Below are 17,374 nucleotides of genomic sequence, written 5' to 3'. Positions count from 1 at the left end.
ACAACTTAATGAGCCCGTGATACAGAAGTCATTCTTCATCATAACCATGTAGACAGCCAAGTGTGCCATATTTTGCACTGCTTAGGGTTTAATACTAAATATCTCACTCAAAGGTTACAAAATGCACCTCGCAGTACCTCTAAAGCTCACAAATCAACATGTCTGTCTGTTTGTTTAAGTTCTTTTCAATTCAGTAGAGTATTATAAAAGTACCAGAAAAGATAGAAAAGATGCTGCTGTAGGGACTCAGTCATATTCAGAGCTCAGCTCTTACCTCATTGTCTGTTCCAACGTCCAGCATGACAGGTAGGCACTGCTGTGGTGGCATACCTCCACAGGCTGTGTAAAGGGCCAGCTTGCCAACTGGGATTCCCATGCCATTGCAGCCGAGGTCCCCCAGCCCGAGGATCCTCTCTCCATCCGTCACGCACACAGCCTGTTAATAGATTAAACTGTCAGCCATAAAAACAGCATACAGAGGTCACACCAGAGATCTTATTATCTTATTATTTTTATTAAAAATCTGTGCGTGGTTCAGCTACATTCTGGTTAGAAGAAATCACTCAAACCTTTTTTTCCCGTATTGGGGATATCAGATTCTTGCTAGCCACATTAAATCTGATTAAATAAATGACTTTGCTTCACCTTATTTTGTTTCAACTCCAAATTTCTTCATCAATACAAGTCCACCCCACTACCAGAAAACATGTTTTTTTCCTCAGAGTGAGCCAGGCACTCCTACACCACCTGGCTTTCCACTCACAAGTCACTTTACTTATTAAGAGATAAGTTTCTCAGTGGGTTGTTTCCACAGTATATATATCTATATATAAAACAGTTGTCTAATGTTTAATATCAGCAGCAGAACAGTTTAATGCAAAATGTTCCTAATTTGGAGCGTTTTTCTGTTTTTCTTTTTTTCTTCAGTTCTTTTTTCCAGCATTGCTATGACGCAGAAAACTCTGGCCCAAGGATTTAACAGCCTTTTTCTCCCATAATCTGAATGTTTAAAAAGTGCCGCTAGCTTTCTGAATTTAAAATCCACAGCACCCTTACTAAATACCATTAGCAGCTTGTTTTTTCTATCACTTGTTAATATGTGACAGAAAAGCAGCCAAGTCCTGTCAGTGGATGGCTACCTTGGCTCCAGCGTGCCCTCTGTTAAAGTAGGGCATATTAGGCGAGCTTATCATAAGACCACCCTGACAACGAGAGGCGGCATGTCAGTGCCGAGGTAAATGCCCTGCTGTTGACAGCTGCGAACAGGTGGCTGAGGCTGCAGGTATATTTGACATGCCAAGAATGCCTTCTGGTGTCGTCATTCTAAATATGGCTAGATTATGACTTGCACATAGTTGTGCTATACACAAGATTAAAGAAATAGTTGAGGTTTTTGGGAAATTGGCCAGTAAGACGGGTCAAGGGAATCAATGCCAAAGTCTTCCAAGCCCCAGAGACTACTGGATTTAGAGAGAGCCCCTCTAATCATCTTGAAATATTTAGTGTAGTCATACTGTATTAAATGGATAATCATGCATCTCACCATTAAATATCACCATCTTATGGTTTGTATATGGTCTTATTTTTAAAAGAAACACCTTCAGTATACTTTAGTAAACGGTTCAGTATTTTATTTTCTTTGCATTAGCAAACAGTCAGTATTTATTTAATTGCATAAAAGGACCAAAGCCAATACTTCCCAGCTTCACAACCCTGTCATGTAATAATGTCAAGTCCCATCTTTCATTCATCATGAAATCTCCATATAAAACACAATGTAGCTGACACATGGTCATGCACATTTCCATACCTCGTAAATATTTCACATCTTGCCTTATTTCAGTCACCAGTATTCTTCCGTCCAGCTGGTAATCACTTCGCCGGCTTTCAAGTTGAGTAAAGTTAAACACACCACCCATTAGCTTGTTCTACATCAATCACCACAACACTACAGCACTACTCTCTTTCTGTTTTCACACCCCTTAGTGTTAACACAGCACACAAGCACTACACATTTGAAAGTAGTGGTTTTTTGCTATGCTGTAAATCTCCATGCATTTCAAACTGACATGGCCCTGGGTCTGTGACCCAGCATTTTATGTTCTGAATTATCATTAATAGTCTCTGATTTCATTGTTATTTATAGTTTCTGGTCTCTTGGTTTCTGTCTCTGTGCTTCCCCTGTGTTCCTTGTGTCACGTCTAGTAGAAGGATGTTTTCATGTCTGTGCTTCAGATTGTTTCAGTGTCAGTCTGTGTCTCTGCGCATCTCTTGTGTTTCCTGTTTTACTTTGATAGTCTTAGTGTTTTCAGTTTTGCTTTCCCCGGTCTCGTTGTGTGCGAACAAAAGAATATAATAACAATCGTACCAGACTTTTTCTCTATCTGGAACACATGACAGCAGGTGACTACAAGACATCAGAAAAATAGACCTGAGCCAAAGATCACCAAAAATAATTACATAATTTTTGCATCAGTGTTTTTATGACTCTATCACTGCTGACCTTATGTTTGAGTTATTTACCCTTATGTCCTTTTCTGGCCAGTTCTGTAGTATTGAAGCAATGTGACCACGGTCGTGAATAGTGATAAACAGCCCCCTAGAACAGAGAAAAGCAGACATTTTACATTTTTAGATATTAGACAGTTAACCAGAAAATCCTCTTTCTCAGTCTTTAACTTTGACCTTTCTGCTCTATCAAAGCAAAATGTCACTAAGAAAGTCTTGGCAAAAGAATGGCAACACATCAACACTTTGTGCTTAAAGAACGAGCCTGAAATCTTTACCTCAGTAACTGTTTGAAGTGAACCGCTATTTCATTTCTGCTTCCTTTCTTCTGAACAAAACTATGTTGAGTATTGGAGTAATGTTAAGCCCAGGGCTTCTTCAGGGACTTTGCTTTGGACCCCAAATATTCACTGATCTTAGTCCACCTAACCCACCCAACCCTACCTCCCTTACCAAACCTCCGTCTTTGTTTTTTTCTCACTTACATCAATGTCCTTTGCTCCAGGACAAGGATAAAGAGATCTCCTCAGTGTGTGGGGTCCCACTATAGTACCTTTCCTATTTTACTGACCCATCTGGTTATAGTATGTAAGGGCAAAACCTCCCTCGTATGCCAACAACAGTAAAAACATCACTATTTATAAGGATCTGCTCATAAAATGAAAAAAAGCATCCCAGATCAGTGCTTATGGTGGAAACCAGGAGGAAAATGCAAACAGTATGAGACGCTGTTAAATCTAAGAAAAAACAGAGTGAGATGAAGAGAAAGACATAAAAGTGTCAAATAAAAAAAAGGCTGTGATATGGCAGGAAAAAAACACAGCAGAAAAGATTATATTAAAAATTCAGTGGATATCCCACATGTGAACAGCCTTGAAACAGATGCTTTAATTAAGTGCACTCGATATAGTTGTTTTCCTTATTTTAAAATAAACTTTAAAACTCTATCTATGTATCTATATATGTTTTATTTATAGGCAGACAGGTAGATAAACAGATAGATCCATCTTCAAATAATGAGCGTAATACTAATTGTGAATCAGTTAGTGTAATACTCTGGTACTATCTGTGAGGACAAAGCTCAGACTCAGGGACAGCCAATAAGAGGAAGGTTGGGTTAGTGGCAAAGTGGCAGAGTATAAGATAAATATGCAATATTTTGAATTGTGAATCAAAGGTACTCTAGCAGAGTCCTGGAAATGAGCAAAATGGATTCAATTTAAACAGCTTTAAAACCACATGCTCAATAGCAAATCTTTTAAACCAAACCATCAGCTTTTAGGATAAACTTTAGCCACTTCTGAATTAAGATGTGTGTGTTTGGTTTGAGCAGGGTAGCTGATCATGCGATGACCACATTTAAATGGAAGAGATGCTTATCAATCAATCAATCAATCTTTATTTATAAAGCACTTTTCATACAGAAAAAATGTAGCACAAAGTGCTTTACATAGTTAAAAGCAGCCCACCCCACCCTCCAACTCACTCCCCACACTCTCAATACACATATATCCCCCCACCCCCACCCACACACACATACACACACGCGCACACTTAAAGAGTAAAAATTGGGCTGGGCTCGCATGAGCCAAGTGAGGAAACATTATAACAGGGAGCCGTCTGCACCGGGAGCCGGTCACAGACCGCAGCCTCCGGGCTGGGCACACAGCAGGAGGGAGGCCAAGGAGCCCCCCAACCAGGCTGAGAGGACCCCAGAGACCCAGCAGCCACGGTCAATAACAGCCCCGGTGCAGAGAGCGCCCTCCGAGGAAACACTGGAGATATGACGCAATACGATATATACAGGGTAAAATGATAAAATAAATAAGAACAGGATACAATATAAATATAAATATAAATAGAGTAAGAAGATTAAAAAATGAATAAGAATAAAATCAAAAAATATTAGGTAAATCCTAAATTAATAATAGAATAACAGGATAGAATAAATAAGCATAAAAAAATAAATAAACGCTAAGTAAAAGCTAAATTAAAAAGGTGGGTCTTGAGCCTGTTCTTAAAAACATGTACGTTCTCTGCGGCCCTGAGCTCCTCCGGCAGGCTGTTCCACAGACGAGGACCATACCACTGAAAAGCTGCCTCTCCGTGAGTATGTGTCCTGACTTTAGGGACAATCAAAAGGCCAGTACCAGAGGACCTCAGGGTCCGCGAGGGTTCGTATGGTAAAAGCAGATCTGAGAGATAAGAAGGCCCAAGACCATTAAGACATTTAAAAACCAATAAAAGAACTTTAAAATCGATCCTGAAACACACGGGGAGCCAGTGCAGCGATTCTAAAACCGGTGTAATGTGGGCTTCGTCAGCACACGAGCTGCCGAGTTTTGCAAGAGTTGTAAAGTTGAAATATTCTTCTTAGGAAGACCAGAGAGCAGGGCATTACAGTAATCAATGCGACTGGTAATAAAAGCATGCATCAGCATCTCCGTGTTGGCCCGAGAGAGAATAGGGCGGACTCTGGCTATATTTTTTAGATGATAAAATCCAATTTTGGTTACATGTTTAACATGTGGGATAAAACCAAGCTCAGAGTCAAAAATAACACCCAGGTTTTTCACTTGTAGCGAAGGACATAGTGAAAATGCCTCTAATTTAGACAAGAGTTTCTCTCTCTGAGCCTCAGGACCGACAATTAAAACTTCAGTCTTGTCCTGGTTAAGCTGTAAAAAGTTTTCTGCCATCCAAGATCTTATATCCAAGATACAGTTAAAAAGGGCATCCATTGGTCTGGTGTCATCAGGAGACACGGAGATGTACAGCTGCGTGTCATCAGCGTAACTGTGGAAGTTCACTCCATGCCTCCTGATGACACTGCCGAGAGGCAACATATACAAATTAAAAAGTACAGGGCCTAGAACCGACCCTTGAGGCACACCACATGTCATTTTATGGATCTTAGAGGAGCATGTATCCATACTCACCATAAAAGTTCTGTCAGAGAGATATGAAGTGAACCAGTTGTGTACAGCACCAGAGAGGCCCACCATGTGTTTCAGTCTGTTTAAAAGAATAGCGTGGTCTACTGTATCAAAGGCTGCGCTTAGATCCAGTAGCACCAGGACTGAGAGCTTTTGGGAGTCCCAGTTACATCTAAGATCATTTAAAACCTTTAGGAGAGCCGTCTCTGTGCTGTGGTTCACCCTAAATCCAGACTGGAATATCTCCAGGATCTGTCTATCATTGAGAAAATCAGTAATCTGAGTAAAAACAAGTTTTTCTAAGACTTTACTTAAAAATGGTAAGTTGGATACAGGTCTGTAGTTATTAAAATCATTACAATCCAAATTGCTCTTCTTCAGAAGGGGCCTCACCACCGCCGTTTTAAAGGCAGCAGGGAAGACACCCAACTGAAGAGAGCAATTCATCATGTATAAAAGCTCAGCCTCAAAAAATCCATAAAGTGTTTTAAAGAGTGAAGAAGGGATTGGATCTAAAGGACATGTGGTGGGTCTCACTGTGGAGAAAACCTTCTGAAGGTTCTCAGCATTAACCAGGGCAAAGCTGTCCAGTGTCTCCTCAGGTACAATCGAGCCCTCAGATGTATTTAAAATCATATCACGATTAGATAAAATATCAGATCTGATGGCGCTGATCTTTCCCCTGAAGTGGTCTGCAAACTGCTCACAGAGCGAGTCTGTGGGGGTTCTTTTGGAGCTTTTAAAATCAGGGTTAAATAAATGATCTATGGTGGAAAAGAGGACCTTGGGATTATTTTTGTTAATACTGATTATTTTGGCGAAGTATGAATTTCTTGACTTCCTTAATGTATTATTGTACATTTTAAGTTGCTCGGAAAATATTTGATGGTTGATAGTATTTTTATTTTTCCTCCATCTCCTTTCTGCTGCCCTGCAATTTCTTTTGAGTTTTTTGACTTCTTCGTTTCTCCAGGGTGATGCATGTTTTACGTTAATCTTTTTGGTGGTGAGTGGAGCAACGGAGTCAAGGCTTTTCTTCAGTTTGCTGTTGAAATAACTAAAAATCAAATCGCAGGGTGCAGGTAAAATCACAGGGGGGCATTTGACTAAAACCCTGGTAAAATTTGCAGCCACTTCAGAGGTTAGATAGCGCCTCCTCACAGTTCGCACTGAGGTCTTCCGCTGAATAAAACCGGTGATGTTAAAAAACACACAGTAGTGGTCAGAGACAGCCAAGTCAACAACAGAGGACACGCTGGTGGACAGCCCATGGGTGATGACCAGGTCCAGAGTGTGTCCTCTGTTGTGAGTCGGCTGCGTGACGTGCTGGATAAAATCCAAACAGTGAAGAATGTTTAAGAATTCTTTTGCTGCAGGGTCAGAAGGATTATCTATGTGCAGGTTAAAATCACCGGTTAAAATTATCATATTATATTTTGAATGTATGTTTGTTAAAAATTCTGAGAATTCCTTGATAAAAGCAGCGCTGTCTTTAGGTGGTCTATAAATTGTGTGTAGCGTGGAATTCAAAAGTGGTAAAATGATCAAATAGAATTTGTTTGGTGGTGAGTGTGTTGTTGGCTAAAGATGCAGTCCCACCACCTCTCTTACCACTTCTAATAGAAAAAGAGAAACTAAAATTTGGTGGGGAGGCCTCAGTGAGAACAACTGGTGCATCCGAACCCAGCCATGTTTCAGTTAAAAATAAACAGTCAAGTTTATTATCTAAAATTAAATCATTAATAATAAAAGACTTGTTCGACAGAGAGCGTACATTTAAAAGTGCCATACTGATTGAGACTGGTGGATTATTGACAATAGAGTTGGATGGATGTTGATATTTTTGAAGAGGCCGGAGGTTATTAATGTTTTTGGAGTTACTGGATTTATGATAATTCTGTTGCTCTCTGTTTGTGATTATGACGGGTATTGTGTTGACTGTGGGAGAGAAAGGTCCTAGTCCAGAGTTTTGTGTATTACTGTTAAAAGTGGAACAAATATAGGAGCTGGGACCAGGGGAACATCAGTCAGTGGCAGACAGTGGCGATGTGCGGGAGTGCTGTACGCCAAATGCCAAATTGGCGGACAGCAAACGGCGTCCCCAGGCGTTGAGGTGGAGCCCGTCTGCCCCAAAAAGATGCCTCCTCTCCCAGAAGGCATCAAAGTTGTTAATAAAACCCACGCCGTGGGAGACACAGGCAAAGGAAAGCCAGGTGTTAAGGCTGAGTGGTAAACAGCATCAGTAGTCCCGCGGCTCTCCTGGCTCTCCACGTGTCCTTCTTAATCTGTTATCGAGGAGGCCGGGCTCATACACAAAACGCTTTTTTGAACTTGTTGTTTTCAGGCTTTTTGCTTTGTTTTATTTTATAGCCACTACACACAGGGCTCACCTTTAAACATGACTATTGGATTTACTATACAGCAGTGCAACTACTCCATGAAGCAGATACTTCAAGTGTAGACAGTAGTGTTTTGTTGTGTAGCATGGAAAAAGCTGACATTAAGAGACCATACGTTTGCAAGAAAGTAAAATGTCAAAAATGTCATACATATTTTTCTTAAATGTTTTTTGAGCAAGACCCCAATGTATTAAAACTCAGTCACACCCAACTCTGTGAGCACTCCACCCTATACCAGCTGAAAACCTCAGACCTGGAGTTGGTAGTTCTCATTCTTACCATTTCACGTTTCTCAGCTACAGACTGCCCCAGTGTAAGCTAGAAGTCACCACCTGATGAAGCCAAAAGAATGACATCATCAAACTCCCATGCACCCTTAATAATCATGAAGAGGACAAAGAGCTGATATAGAGTTCTACAACCAGAACAAAAAACACATTCTTCCTCTTGAATCTTAGTTCACCTAATTGGACAGATTCTCCTCTCCAGTATCTGGGAGCTTCCCAGAGAGGGTGAGGAGTGAGATCCCCCTGAAGTTACAGCATAGCCTATCAGCCATGACCTCCATGTCATATTGGAAAGAAACATCAGCCAGGACAGCCCCACAACATCCAGAGCATTAAAAAAAAGCAGGACAACTGTCATACACCCCAGGCACCCTGTCACTTAGAAGTTGTTTAACTGCTTCAGTGACAGGCGGCCTGGATTGATGGATGAGTTTCTGCATTATGTCCAGGAAAAAGAAAGTTTATTGGACAACAGATACACAAATAATAAATCAGTCAGGCTCTAAATAAAACAAACAGCATGAATGACCTAAGACACTGCCTGTTGCAAAGCCTTTAAAAAGTGCAGTGGTTCCTCTAATAAAAAGAGGCCTGGAGGTAAAATAAAGGTCACATGGCCACAGACATCTGGCATTCAAAAAGTTTTAACTCTTCTGACGCACATCTGCACGCATCTGCACATCTATGCACAAAAATGCTTAAGAGCCGGTTCAAAAGCAGCGCATTAAGAGAGTCTGCAAAATGTCTGCAGCTGTAAGGGGCTGTAGGGATCAGGACAAGAGCGAGGAGAAGGAGTGGCCTGCTGTGTGTGTTTATGTGAGGCCAGAAGGACATGAGCCACTGCCAGCAACAGCATTATGATGAATTTTTGGGAAAAGAGAGGTGATGGAGCTGAAAGGTTGACCTCAAAATATGACTGTTGGAAAACAATTTCATACAATGAATCAAAGCAGACAGGCTGGCCGGCAGTAATTCCTAACCTCTGTCAACCTGAATATTACCAAAAACATTTCAGGTTCATGTTTTTCATTATTTCTCTTCCTCCAATACTAATTTTCTGACACTTTGTACTTTCCGGGGAGCTGTAGACCTCATGACCTGAGCCACTCCTTTGAGCTTAATCAGGATTACAGCTCATAGAATAGTAAATAAATGTATCTCATAATGTCACAAGTCATAGTGTTTTAAATCCATCATCACTGTCTATCTAGGATAATACATCTGGAACACTGATTTTACATGAACAAACCAAGCTGGATGAGTCACTGTCAATATATGGTAGCTGTAAGGGAGTTGTGTACGATATGAAGCCTTTCACCCACAGATCAGGGAACAGTACTGTAAACTGTGTGTGCAGTGGACATCAACACACAAACAAAAGGGAAAAGAGTGTGTCTTGCATATTTGTGTGAGAACATTGTTGCAGAATGAAGTCATTGCTGCTAGTTATAGGTTCCGATTTGGGTTGAGGGTAAAGGAAAATTCCACCCTCTGATAGTTTGATCGTTGCTTAGCTAACAAGAAAAAATAAGGTGAACCGCATAATTTCTTGGCCATAAAGATTTGTGGCCAACACTGATATTGTTTTTCCTACAACAATGATTTCAAACTTTCTTTGTAAGAAGTAAATCTGCTGCTCTGTCAGATGAATTCAAAATGTCTTGCAACTAAACCTTTCAGCAGTTATTTATTCTGTGTATTTATACCACATTTTTTGTTATATTCGTTTCCTATTTGAATAGCTCATACATATTTATATCAACCTTTCATAGAAAGTTTTATGTAGTCTGGAGTTTTAATGTTTATTCTTATCTACATTTAGTCTTTCTACCATAATTTCCAGCTGAGGAATAACCAGCGTACCCTTTTTTACTCTTTTATTCATTTTATCTAGCTATTTCACTATTAATGCTAAATGGACTGATTCTTATATAGCGCTTTTCTACTCTTTTGGAGTACTCAAAGCACTCTATACAACATGCCATATTCACCCAATCACACCCAATTTTACAAGCACTTCCTCTAAACTGAGTGATCCTAATTCAGACATTCATACTCCGATGAATGCATCGGAAAGCAACTTGGGGTTAGTATCTTGCCCAAGGATACTTGACATGCAGACTAGAGGAGCCAGGGATCGAACCACCAACCTTCCGTTCAGTAGGTGACTAGCTACAGCTAAGATCATCCCTAATGTATGTTTGTTCCCTACTTTAAGTTAACCATTCTGGCCATCTATCTTATCAATTTAAAGCTTAACAATTAAATGTTTCCTCTAACTTTTTACCTAACGGTTCCTCCAACTTTTAGCTAACTTTTAGCTAAGCAACTTTAGCAATTGTTTTCACCAAAAGATTAACAATAACTTGGCAACTATAACTTCAATTCTTATTTAATGGGTAGTTTTTCCAACAATATAAATTCCTGTTGTTTAGGTGTAACACCTGAAGCAGTAAGTAAACAACATTTTAAAAATATTTTCACAGTAGTTGAACAATCTTTAGGCCCATTCCCAACCACTGGAGTAAATATCTCTGGTTAAGAGGCACATTTTCATCCTCGGATTGATGCTTTGGCTTCTACTAAATGATTTCAATATTCCATTTTTTTAAAGTTTGCTTTTTAATGTGCCTGTTTGTGTGTGTGCATGTGTCTGGCTGCTGCTCATATAATAACCACAATGAGTACCAGACGCCCTATTTTCTAGATGAGAGGACAGCCACAAAGCATTGAGCAGCCACGTCTGGCTCCTCCAGTGTAAGAGTGTGGAGTGAACACAGAAGGTAAAGAAAACAACCTGATGGGCCGAAACAACCCAACGGCTGACCTGCAGCCCCATACAAAACACACCCCAGGGATTGTGGCTGCTGGACGCCGTCGGGAGGGAAAGCTGCTTTCTTCACCATGACCCCAAAACACACCAGAACCCCACGAGAAAAGCAACCTCCAATCTTTGACCCGTGTCCACACCAAACCAGCCACCATTCTTCTCTCCCGCTGTGTAACCTTAATCTTCACTGTGCTGGACGCCCTCAGTTAGCAAGGTTCAACTGACACAATGGACACAAATCACTGAGAAAGAGTGTGAAAACAATGTTAAAGGTCACAGCCGCGCAATATGAGAATTTGACAACTAATTAAGCAACAAATCTAGCATGAAAAACTTTTTTATGGTTTGTCTCTGGCGACTGAGGAAAAACAATATGACAGGATTTAGTTCTTGATTTTAAAAACTCCTTTGAAGAGTCTAACTGAAGCTGAATGGCGCCTGCATGTTATTAGTGTGACTTTGCCCAGAGTCAGGAGGTAAATGTCCATTCAGTCGAGAGGATCCAGTGGTGACTGTATGACTTCAGGTTTTTCACTTCAAAACTAAATTAACGAGATTTTCTTGGCAGAGCCTTCAAACACACACAACACACAGCATAAAGGCTACTGATTCATTTAACAATTAGAAGTTTATTTAAAAGGTATTAAAGAATAATTAGAGATTAGAGTTAGGTTTTACAAATTGGGCACAGTTTTAAAAGAACTCTATGTAAACCGAATCTTATGTTTCACTTCTGACCCCACCTTTTTTAGCATTTATTTTGCTGTCTCTAGGCCACAAGATAAAAAAATAATAATACACAATATTTTAGAATTTTAGTCTAGCTGATCCTTCCTTAACTGTGTACACTGTCTAGTAGGTGCATAATGTAATATGCATATGCATCATGGAAAATTCTGGGCTCACCAAAAATTGTATTTGGTATTTAACCAAAGTTGTGATAAAAACAAATGGCACCAGGTCAAAATGGCATTCCATAAATTTCTAGACTGCTTATCCAACTTGGGGTTGCTAGAGCCTATACCAATTTTATTTTAGTTTTTAGATGCTTATTTTTATATACAAAAGACTGTAAATCGCATGACTAGAAGGCTAGTCATGCAATTTAGTACTGAGCTGCTTGAGATCACTGACATGCAAAAGCTTAAGGGTTATGTAATGAGAATAGGTATCTAAGTTGTATAGCAGTAACTGCATACCAACAGATTCACACTGGGAGGTACAGAAGGAAAACACATTTAGCTCATTAAATGACATAATTCCATTTCACCTTCACATACTGTAGTGGTGCTGCATATGCACTTAATTACCAATGACTTGCATCCTTCATACACAGATGAGGACAAAATTATTAGCCCCCCTGCATAAAATTTTAAATGTTTGTTAAAGTTTTTTTCTAACATCTTTCCCACGAATTTCAAACATTTCTCAGCATATTACTTTTCTTTAGAAAGCATACATTATTTTTCTTTGCACCCAATAACAGAATTATTTCAGAAATAAACAAAAAATACCAGGATCAGTACTATTTGTCCCTTGACAAACTAACCTTTTTACTGAGCCATACTGTACCACAAACCACTGCTGTGCTCAAAGCAGCTTCTCTTTACACAGTAAAAAAAAAAAAAAAAAAACTTTAGCAAGTGTTGGAACTGTCAGTAAATAAGACATCATGCCAAAAACAAAAGAATCTGTTTAGATTTGAGAAAAAGAATCGTTGATGCTCAAAAAACAGGAGATGGATACAAGGTTCCTACAGCATTTCCAAGTGTCAAGAATTGGAGTATCATAAAGCGACCCACACAGTACATAACAAAACTGGCAGAGGTGGGAAGCCCGAGATTTCAAAGATTCTGGAAAGCCGGAAAACTAGTAAAATATGTGTCTAAAGACCCCAGAACAACTGCCAAGACATGAATGAATAACTTAGCCAAGTTAGGACTGTATTTTCAAAGAAGACACTCACTAGAACCCTGCACAGGAATGACTGCGAGGTTACAGACAAAGACAATCTTCAATTCTGCAGAAGAAATACCTTCGAGCATGAATGACATACGATGAGGAAAACCTGGAGAAAGAATATGCATACTGGAAGTGCATCTTTTGGACTGAAGAGAAAACAAATACGAGCTCTCTTGCCAGAGGAATGGGCATACAACCCAAAGAACTGTGTGCCACAGTGAAACACAGAGGTGGGAGTATTATGCTGTGGGAACGCTTTAGTACATCTGGAACTGTGAATCTCATCAAGGTGGAAGGAACCGTGAAGAACAAAGGATGTGTGAAGATTTTGAAAGAAAGCCTCAAGCAGTCAGCATCAAAGCTGTGTCTGGGTCATCACTTCGCTGTCTTCTAACAATACACAAGCGGAAACATCTCTCTCATGCAGAACTACCTCCAGAGAGCCAGTGAGAACTTTGTTGACTGACGTGCACAAAGCCCTAACTTGGATCCCACTGAAAATCTAAAGATCAATGTCCATGCCAGAAGGCCGTCAATTCTGGATCCCCTTTGTTCTCTTGAGAGATTCACAAAAGAAGAATGCTGAAAACTAGCCATTAAAAAGTATACACAATTAACAATTAGCATCAGGGAACTAATGACTGGTAGTTTTTGAATATTGTTAAATAAATGTGTTTTTGTATGAAAAGTAAAATAATGGAAATAACTGAGAAGATGTCATAAAAGTTTCTTGTTCTGTTTAAAAGCACTCGGAAAATATAAAAGGGGGCCTGAAAATTCTGTCCCGGTCTATATAGCTGGGGTACATATTGAGAATGAACATGTCATTCATTAAACTGCAGTTAGCACATTGGGAAACCTATAATATACAAAAGCTAAGGCGCTCCAAAAACACTTTTCACTGGAAAATATTTATTCAGTGCTTGAATTCTCTTGATATCGTTGGCTTTTCAAAACAGATTCAAAGACAGAGTATTTATTTCTGAAAGACCAATGGCTGAGATATTTAAGGTATCATTTTATTAAAGTTGGGAAGGTCAACAAACGATCACAGGAACAAAAACAAACCATTTCCCATTTTTTCATCAGAATAGATTAATCAGTTGGCCAAAGGGTTCAAGAGATGAAGAGTTAAAAACACAAAGATGAACCACAAATTTAAATGTAATGCAACTGGATACCAAAAACACTGCTTTTTTGAAAAACTGTTAAAATAACAGTATGAAAGGAGTTATTATTTCAGCGCAATCAGTTCAGAGCTTAAATTAAACTGGATTTACACTGATGCAGAGCAATGAAGATATTCTACAAATACACTGACATATGGAGTCCGGTCTACTCAGGAAAAGAAATTAATGGACTATCAACTAATTAAAATTGGTCCTTTAAAAACTGACCAGATTTGTTAATATTTTGAAGGTATCGTGGAAGCCAAGTACACTACATTTATATAATGGTCCGTTCCACATAAGGTAATGTTAAGAAATAAAACAAGAGACTATGAAAACAAGACTAAATGCTGAAATACTAAAAGACTACCATCCATTTTCAACATTTTAAGGCAGTACCAAACAGGAAATCAGCTGATGACAATTTTGCAGGTATTTAAATTTTTGACTCCAAATTTCATGGTGATCCAACTCCAGATATCCTGGGGTCATATCCATCATCTTGAAAATCCAGCGAGGAACTGTGCAGTTATTGAACAAACCAAATTACATTCAGAAATCCACACACACATTTTCCTCCTCTCCAGCTGCTTAATTTGCTTTAGTTGTAGCTCTTCTGACATGGGCGTGTGCACTTAATGCCACAGTGAATCACCACCAAACCTCCATTGCACCTTGGTTTACCAACATTAAAGGAGGAAAACACAGAGACATAAAGGGAATTGAGCCTCCAGCTTCTCATTCGCCACAGGGTCAACCAAACAGTCAGTCCTGATTGTGACATGAAGATAACAGTGTTTTGAATTTTTCTGCATGTTTCAATTTGGATTGAACATCAGTCTCCTATTGTAATTAGACCAGAAAGACAGTCGTCCTTCTCTGTAAGTGAGTTCAGCATCTTCTACGGCACACTCATAGGCGGACAGAGGCATTTCTGTTACTGGATGTGGTACCACCACAAGCTGTAGAGAAGGACAGACAGCACAATACTTAAGGAGCAAAACTGCCGGTTTCGACTTACTCGCTTCCTTTGCTGAGAGGTATTTAATAAGTTAATGGCTTTCTAAGAAAAGAGAAGAAGATTTTTGTGGAGAATAGCATTGCACAGCAGAGATTGTTTTTTTATTTTATGACAAAATGTATTTTTGTCCTTAGCTGTAAGTTAACTACCGCATCCATATACTGTAAAAGCAAAACAGAAAAAAAAATCATCTCTAATGCTTAAAAACTGAGGTCATGCTGTTTGTTTTGGTTGACTGGTCATTTCCAGAGCAATTTAGTAAGTGAGGCCAAAAGGAGTGAAGCTGTCGGTATTAAAATAACACCCTTATGCTGCAGCACCTCGAGCAGCCAAGCAACTGACTAATCCAATAGCGCAAAAGAGGAAAACTGTGAGAAGACCAGGTCTGGCAGACCCAATCAATAACCATGTTCCTGCTGCTGCTGACGCCAATGCTGTCCACTTTTAAAATAACTAATTGCAATGGAAATGATGACCATCAATGAAGCAGGGAAAAAAAGCAAAAGCGCTCTGGGAATGGGTAAGAGAAATTTGCAAACACAAAAACAACAGGACATGGAATCCACACAGTGGGTGAATAGTTTAGAATTATAATGAATAAATTCGAATCAGCTCAACAAATACAATTCCTATTTCCCTGTCTTAGTACAGCCACTCGGTTGTTGTTAGAGCAGAAAAAAATGTTTTGTCGTGTTTCTTCGAGGAATTTATCATAGCAGTAAGTGAACTGTGCACAGAACTTTTGCTCAGCACCTCTCTCATGAGTCGAAAATGAAATGTGATGGGAAGGATTCTCTTTCCAGTTCCTTCTTTTTTCCCTTTCTCTTCAAACCCATCTCTCGAGGCACTGTGACTCTCCAAAGACAATGCACTCTTCTAATGCTTCCCACTTTCCGTGGCACGCTCACACTTTGACAGGATTCCATCACATGAAGAGTGTTCAGCACGCTGCCTGATTCGCCCACAAGTGAGAACCAGCTCCAGTGTTTGGCCTCAGACACTGGGGCTGCCCCCGCTTCATTCCACTGCAGCCCACTGATGTTAGCCGGGGCTTCGTATAACTAATCTGTCATGAAGATTTCGCGACTTGGGAGCTGTGCATGTGGGGGTTAGCGCTAGGAAACTCAAGTCCAAAATGAACACAGCTCAGCCAATTTGATCAGCCTTTCATCACTCCAGATATCGTGCTGAGGCAAAACATAAGAAGACATGGAATCTCTGACAAAGGCCAACCTGCAGGTGACAAAAATAGCAAGCAGCCAGTGTGAGAATCTGGGCTTTCATAGCCAGTCGTCTGCTCTAACTGTCCGGGTGAAGGACTGTCCAGTTTCTTTGTCTGCCAAGCTTACATAACTAAAAGGGCAAGAAACAGCAGGAAAATCCTGTTCCAGCACAAAGGCCCTGCTAAAAGAATCAGAGGCACAGACCTGATGAACCCAGCTGGTTATTAGATGAGTTTCAGTCCTGTGCAACCAGCTTTTCCATTCATTTGCTACTTTTCACACACATCCTGACATTTGATTCATGCCAATGACGTTTTATGTGGGATGCAAACTCAAATTCAACTGGTTTTGCCATGGCCAAAAAGTGTAGAAACTGGTCAAAGTGTACTGTGTTTATTTGCAAATTCTCTGTCTTAGCAACACTGTGTTACGTGAAGTATGCAAGAAGCCTAAACTATATAAAATTCAAATAAAGAATAGCTTCATGAAAAATCAGACTGATGTTTAGACAGAAGTGCTCTAAAATCACTGAGCACTCTATAGAACGACAATGATTTATGACCTATTGTATGCTCAGGCTTTCACAGAAAAAATGTGGATTGCATTTTAGGGATGTCTGGGGTGGTGGCAGACTAGATGCCATTGTGTTCACTATTAACCAGATGGGAAAGTACTTTCAGAGTATCCAATTCTTCATGGCTTAGAGCTGCAAAGATAATTCATGTAATATGTGACATGAAGTGAGAAGGTAAAGCCATTACTGTATATTTTACAAAATATTACAGGTCAATGCTAAATGAAAGGTGCGTTTTTCTCTCCATAGTCATGGTCTCTGGTGCTTTTAAGTCAGCCAAAAGACAGTCCAGTGCTGTGAAATTCATACTGTCATTTGATAATTAACTGGAAACTTCAAATAGTTCATAAACCTGGTTGTCTGGTTTTAGAGAACGTTAATAAGAGATTGTGTGGTTCTGCAGCAGCTCACCTGACGCATGAGGCAATATAAGCATACTAAAGCTGTTCATCCTGACTTTCACTA

At 39.7% G+C, this 17,374-nt stretch overlaps 1 protein-coding gene across 2 annotated transcripts in view; it reads right to left on the bottom strand.

The window, feature by feature from the left end:
• me1 (malic enzyme 1, NADP(+)-dependent, cytosolic) overlaps positions 1-17,374 on the bottom strand; it is an 82,445-nt gene that overhangs the window by 20,119 nt on the left and 44,952 nt on the right. For both annotated transcript variants that reach the window (XM_082551224.1, XM_082551225.1), the window contains exons 4-5: positions 2,524-2,599; positions 275-436 (exon numbers count right to left, since the gene is read on the bottom strand). In XM_082551224.1, the coding sequence (XP_082407350.1) occupies positions 275-436; positions 2,524-2,599 (238 nt within the window). The remainder of the gene's footprint in view (positions 1-274; positions 437-2,523; positions 2,600-17,374) is intronic.

This window comes from Aulonocara stuartgranti (genome assembly GCF_965226115.1).
Source record: "Aulonocara stuartgranti genome assembly, chromosome: 11".
NCBI classification, from domain to species: Eukaryota; Metazoa; Chordata; class Actinopteri; order Cichliformes; family Cichlidae; genus Aulonocara; species Aulonocara stuartgranti.
This window is presented reverse-complemented; position numbering and strand designations above follow the sequence as displayed.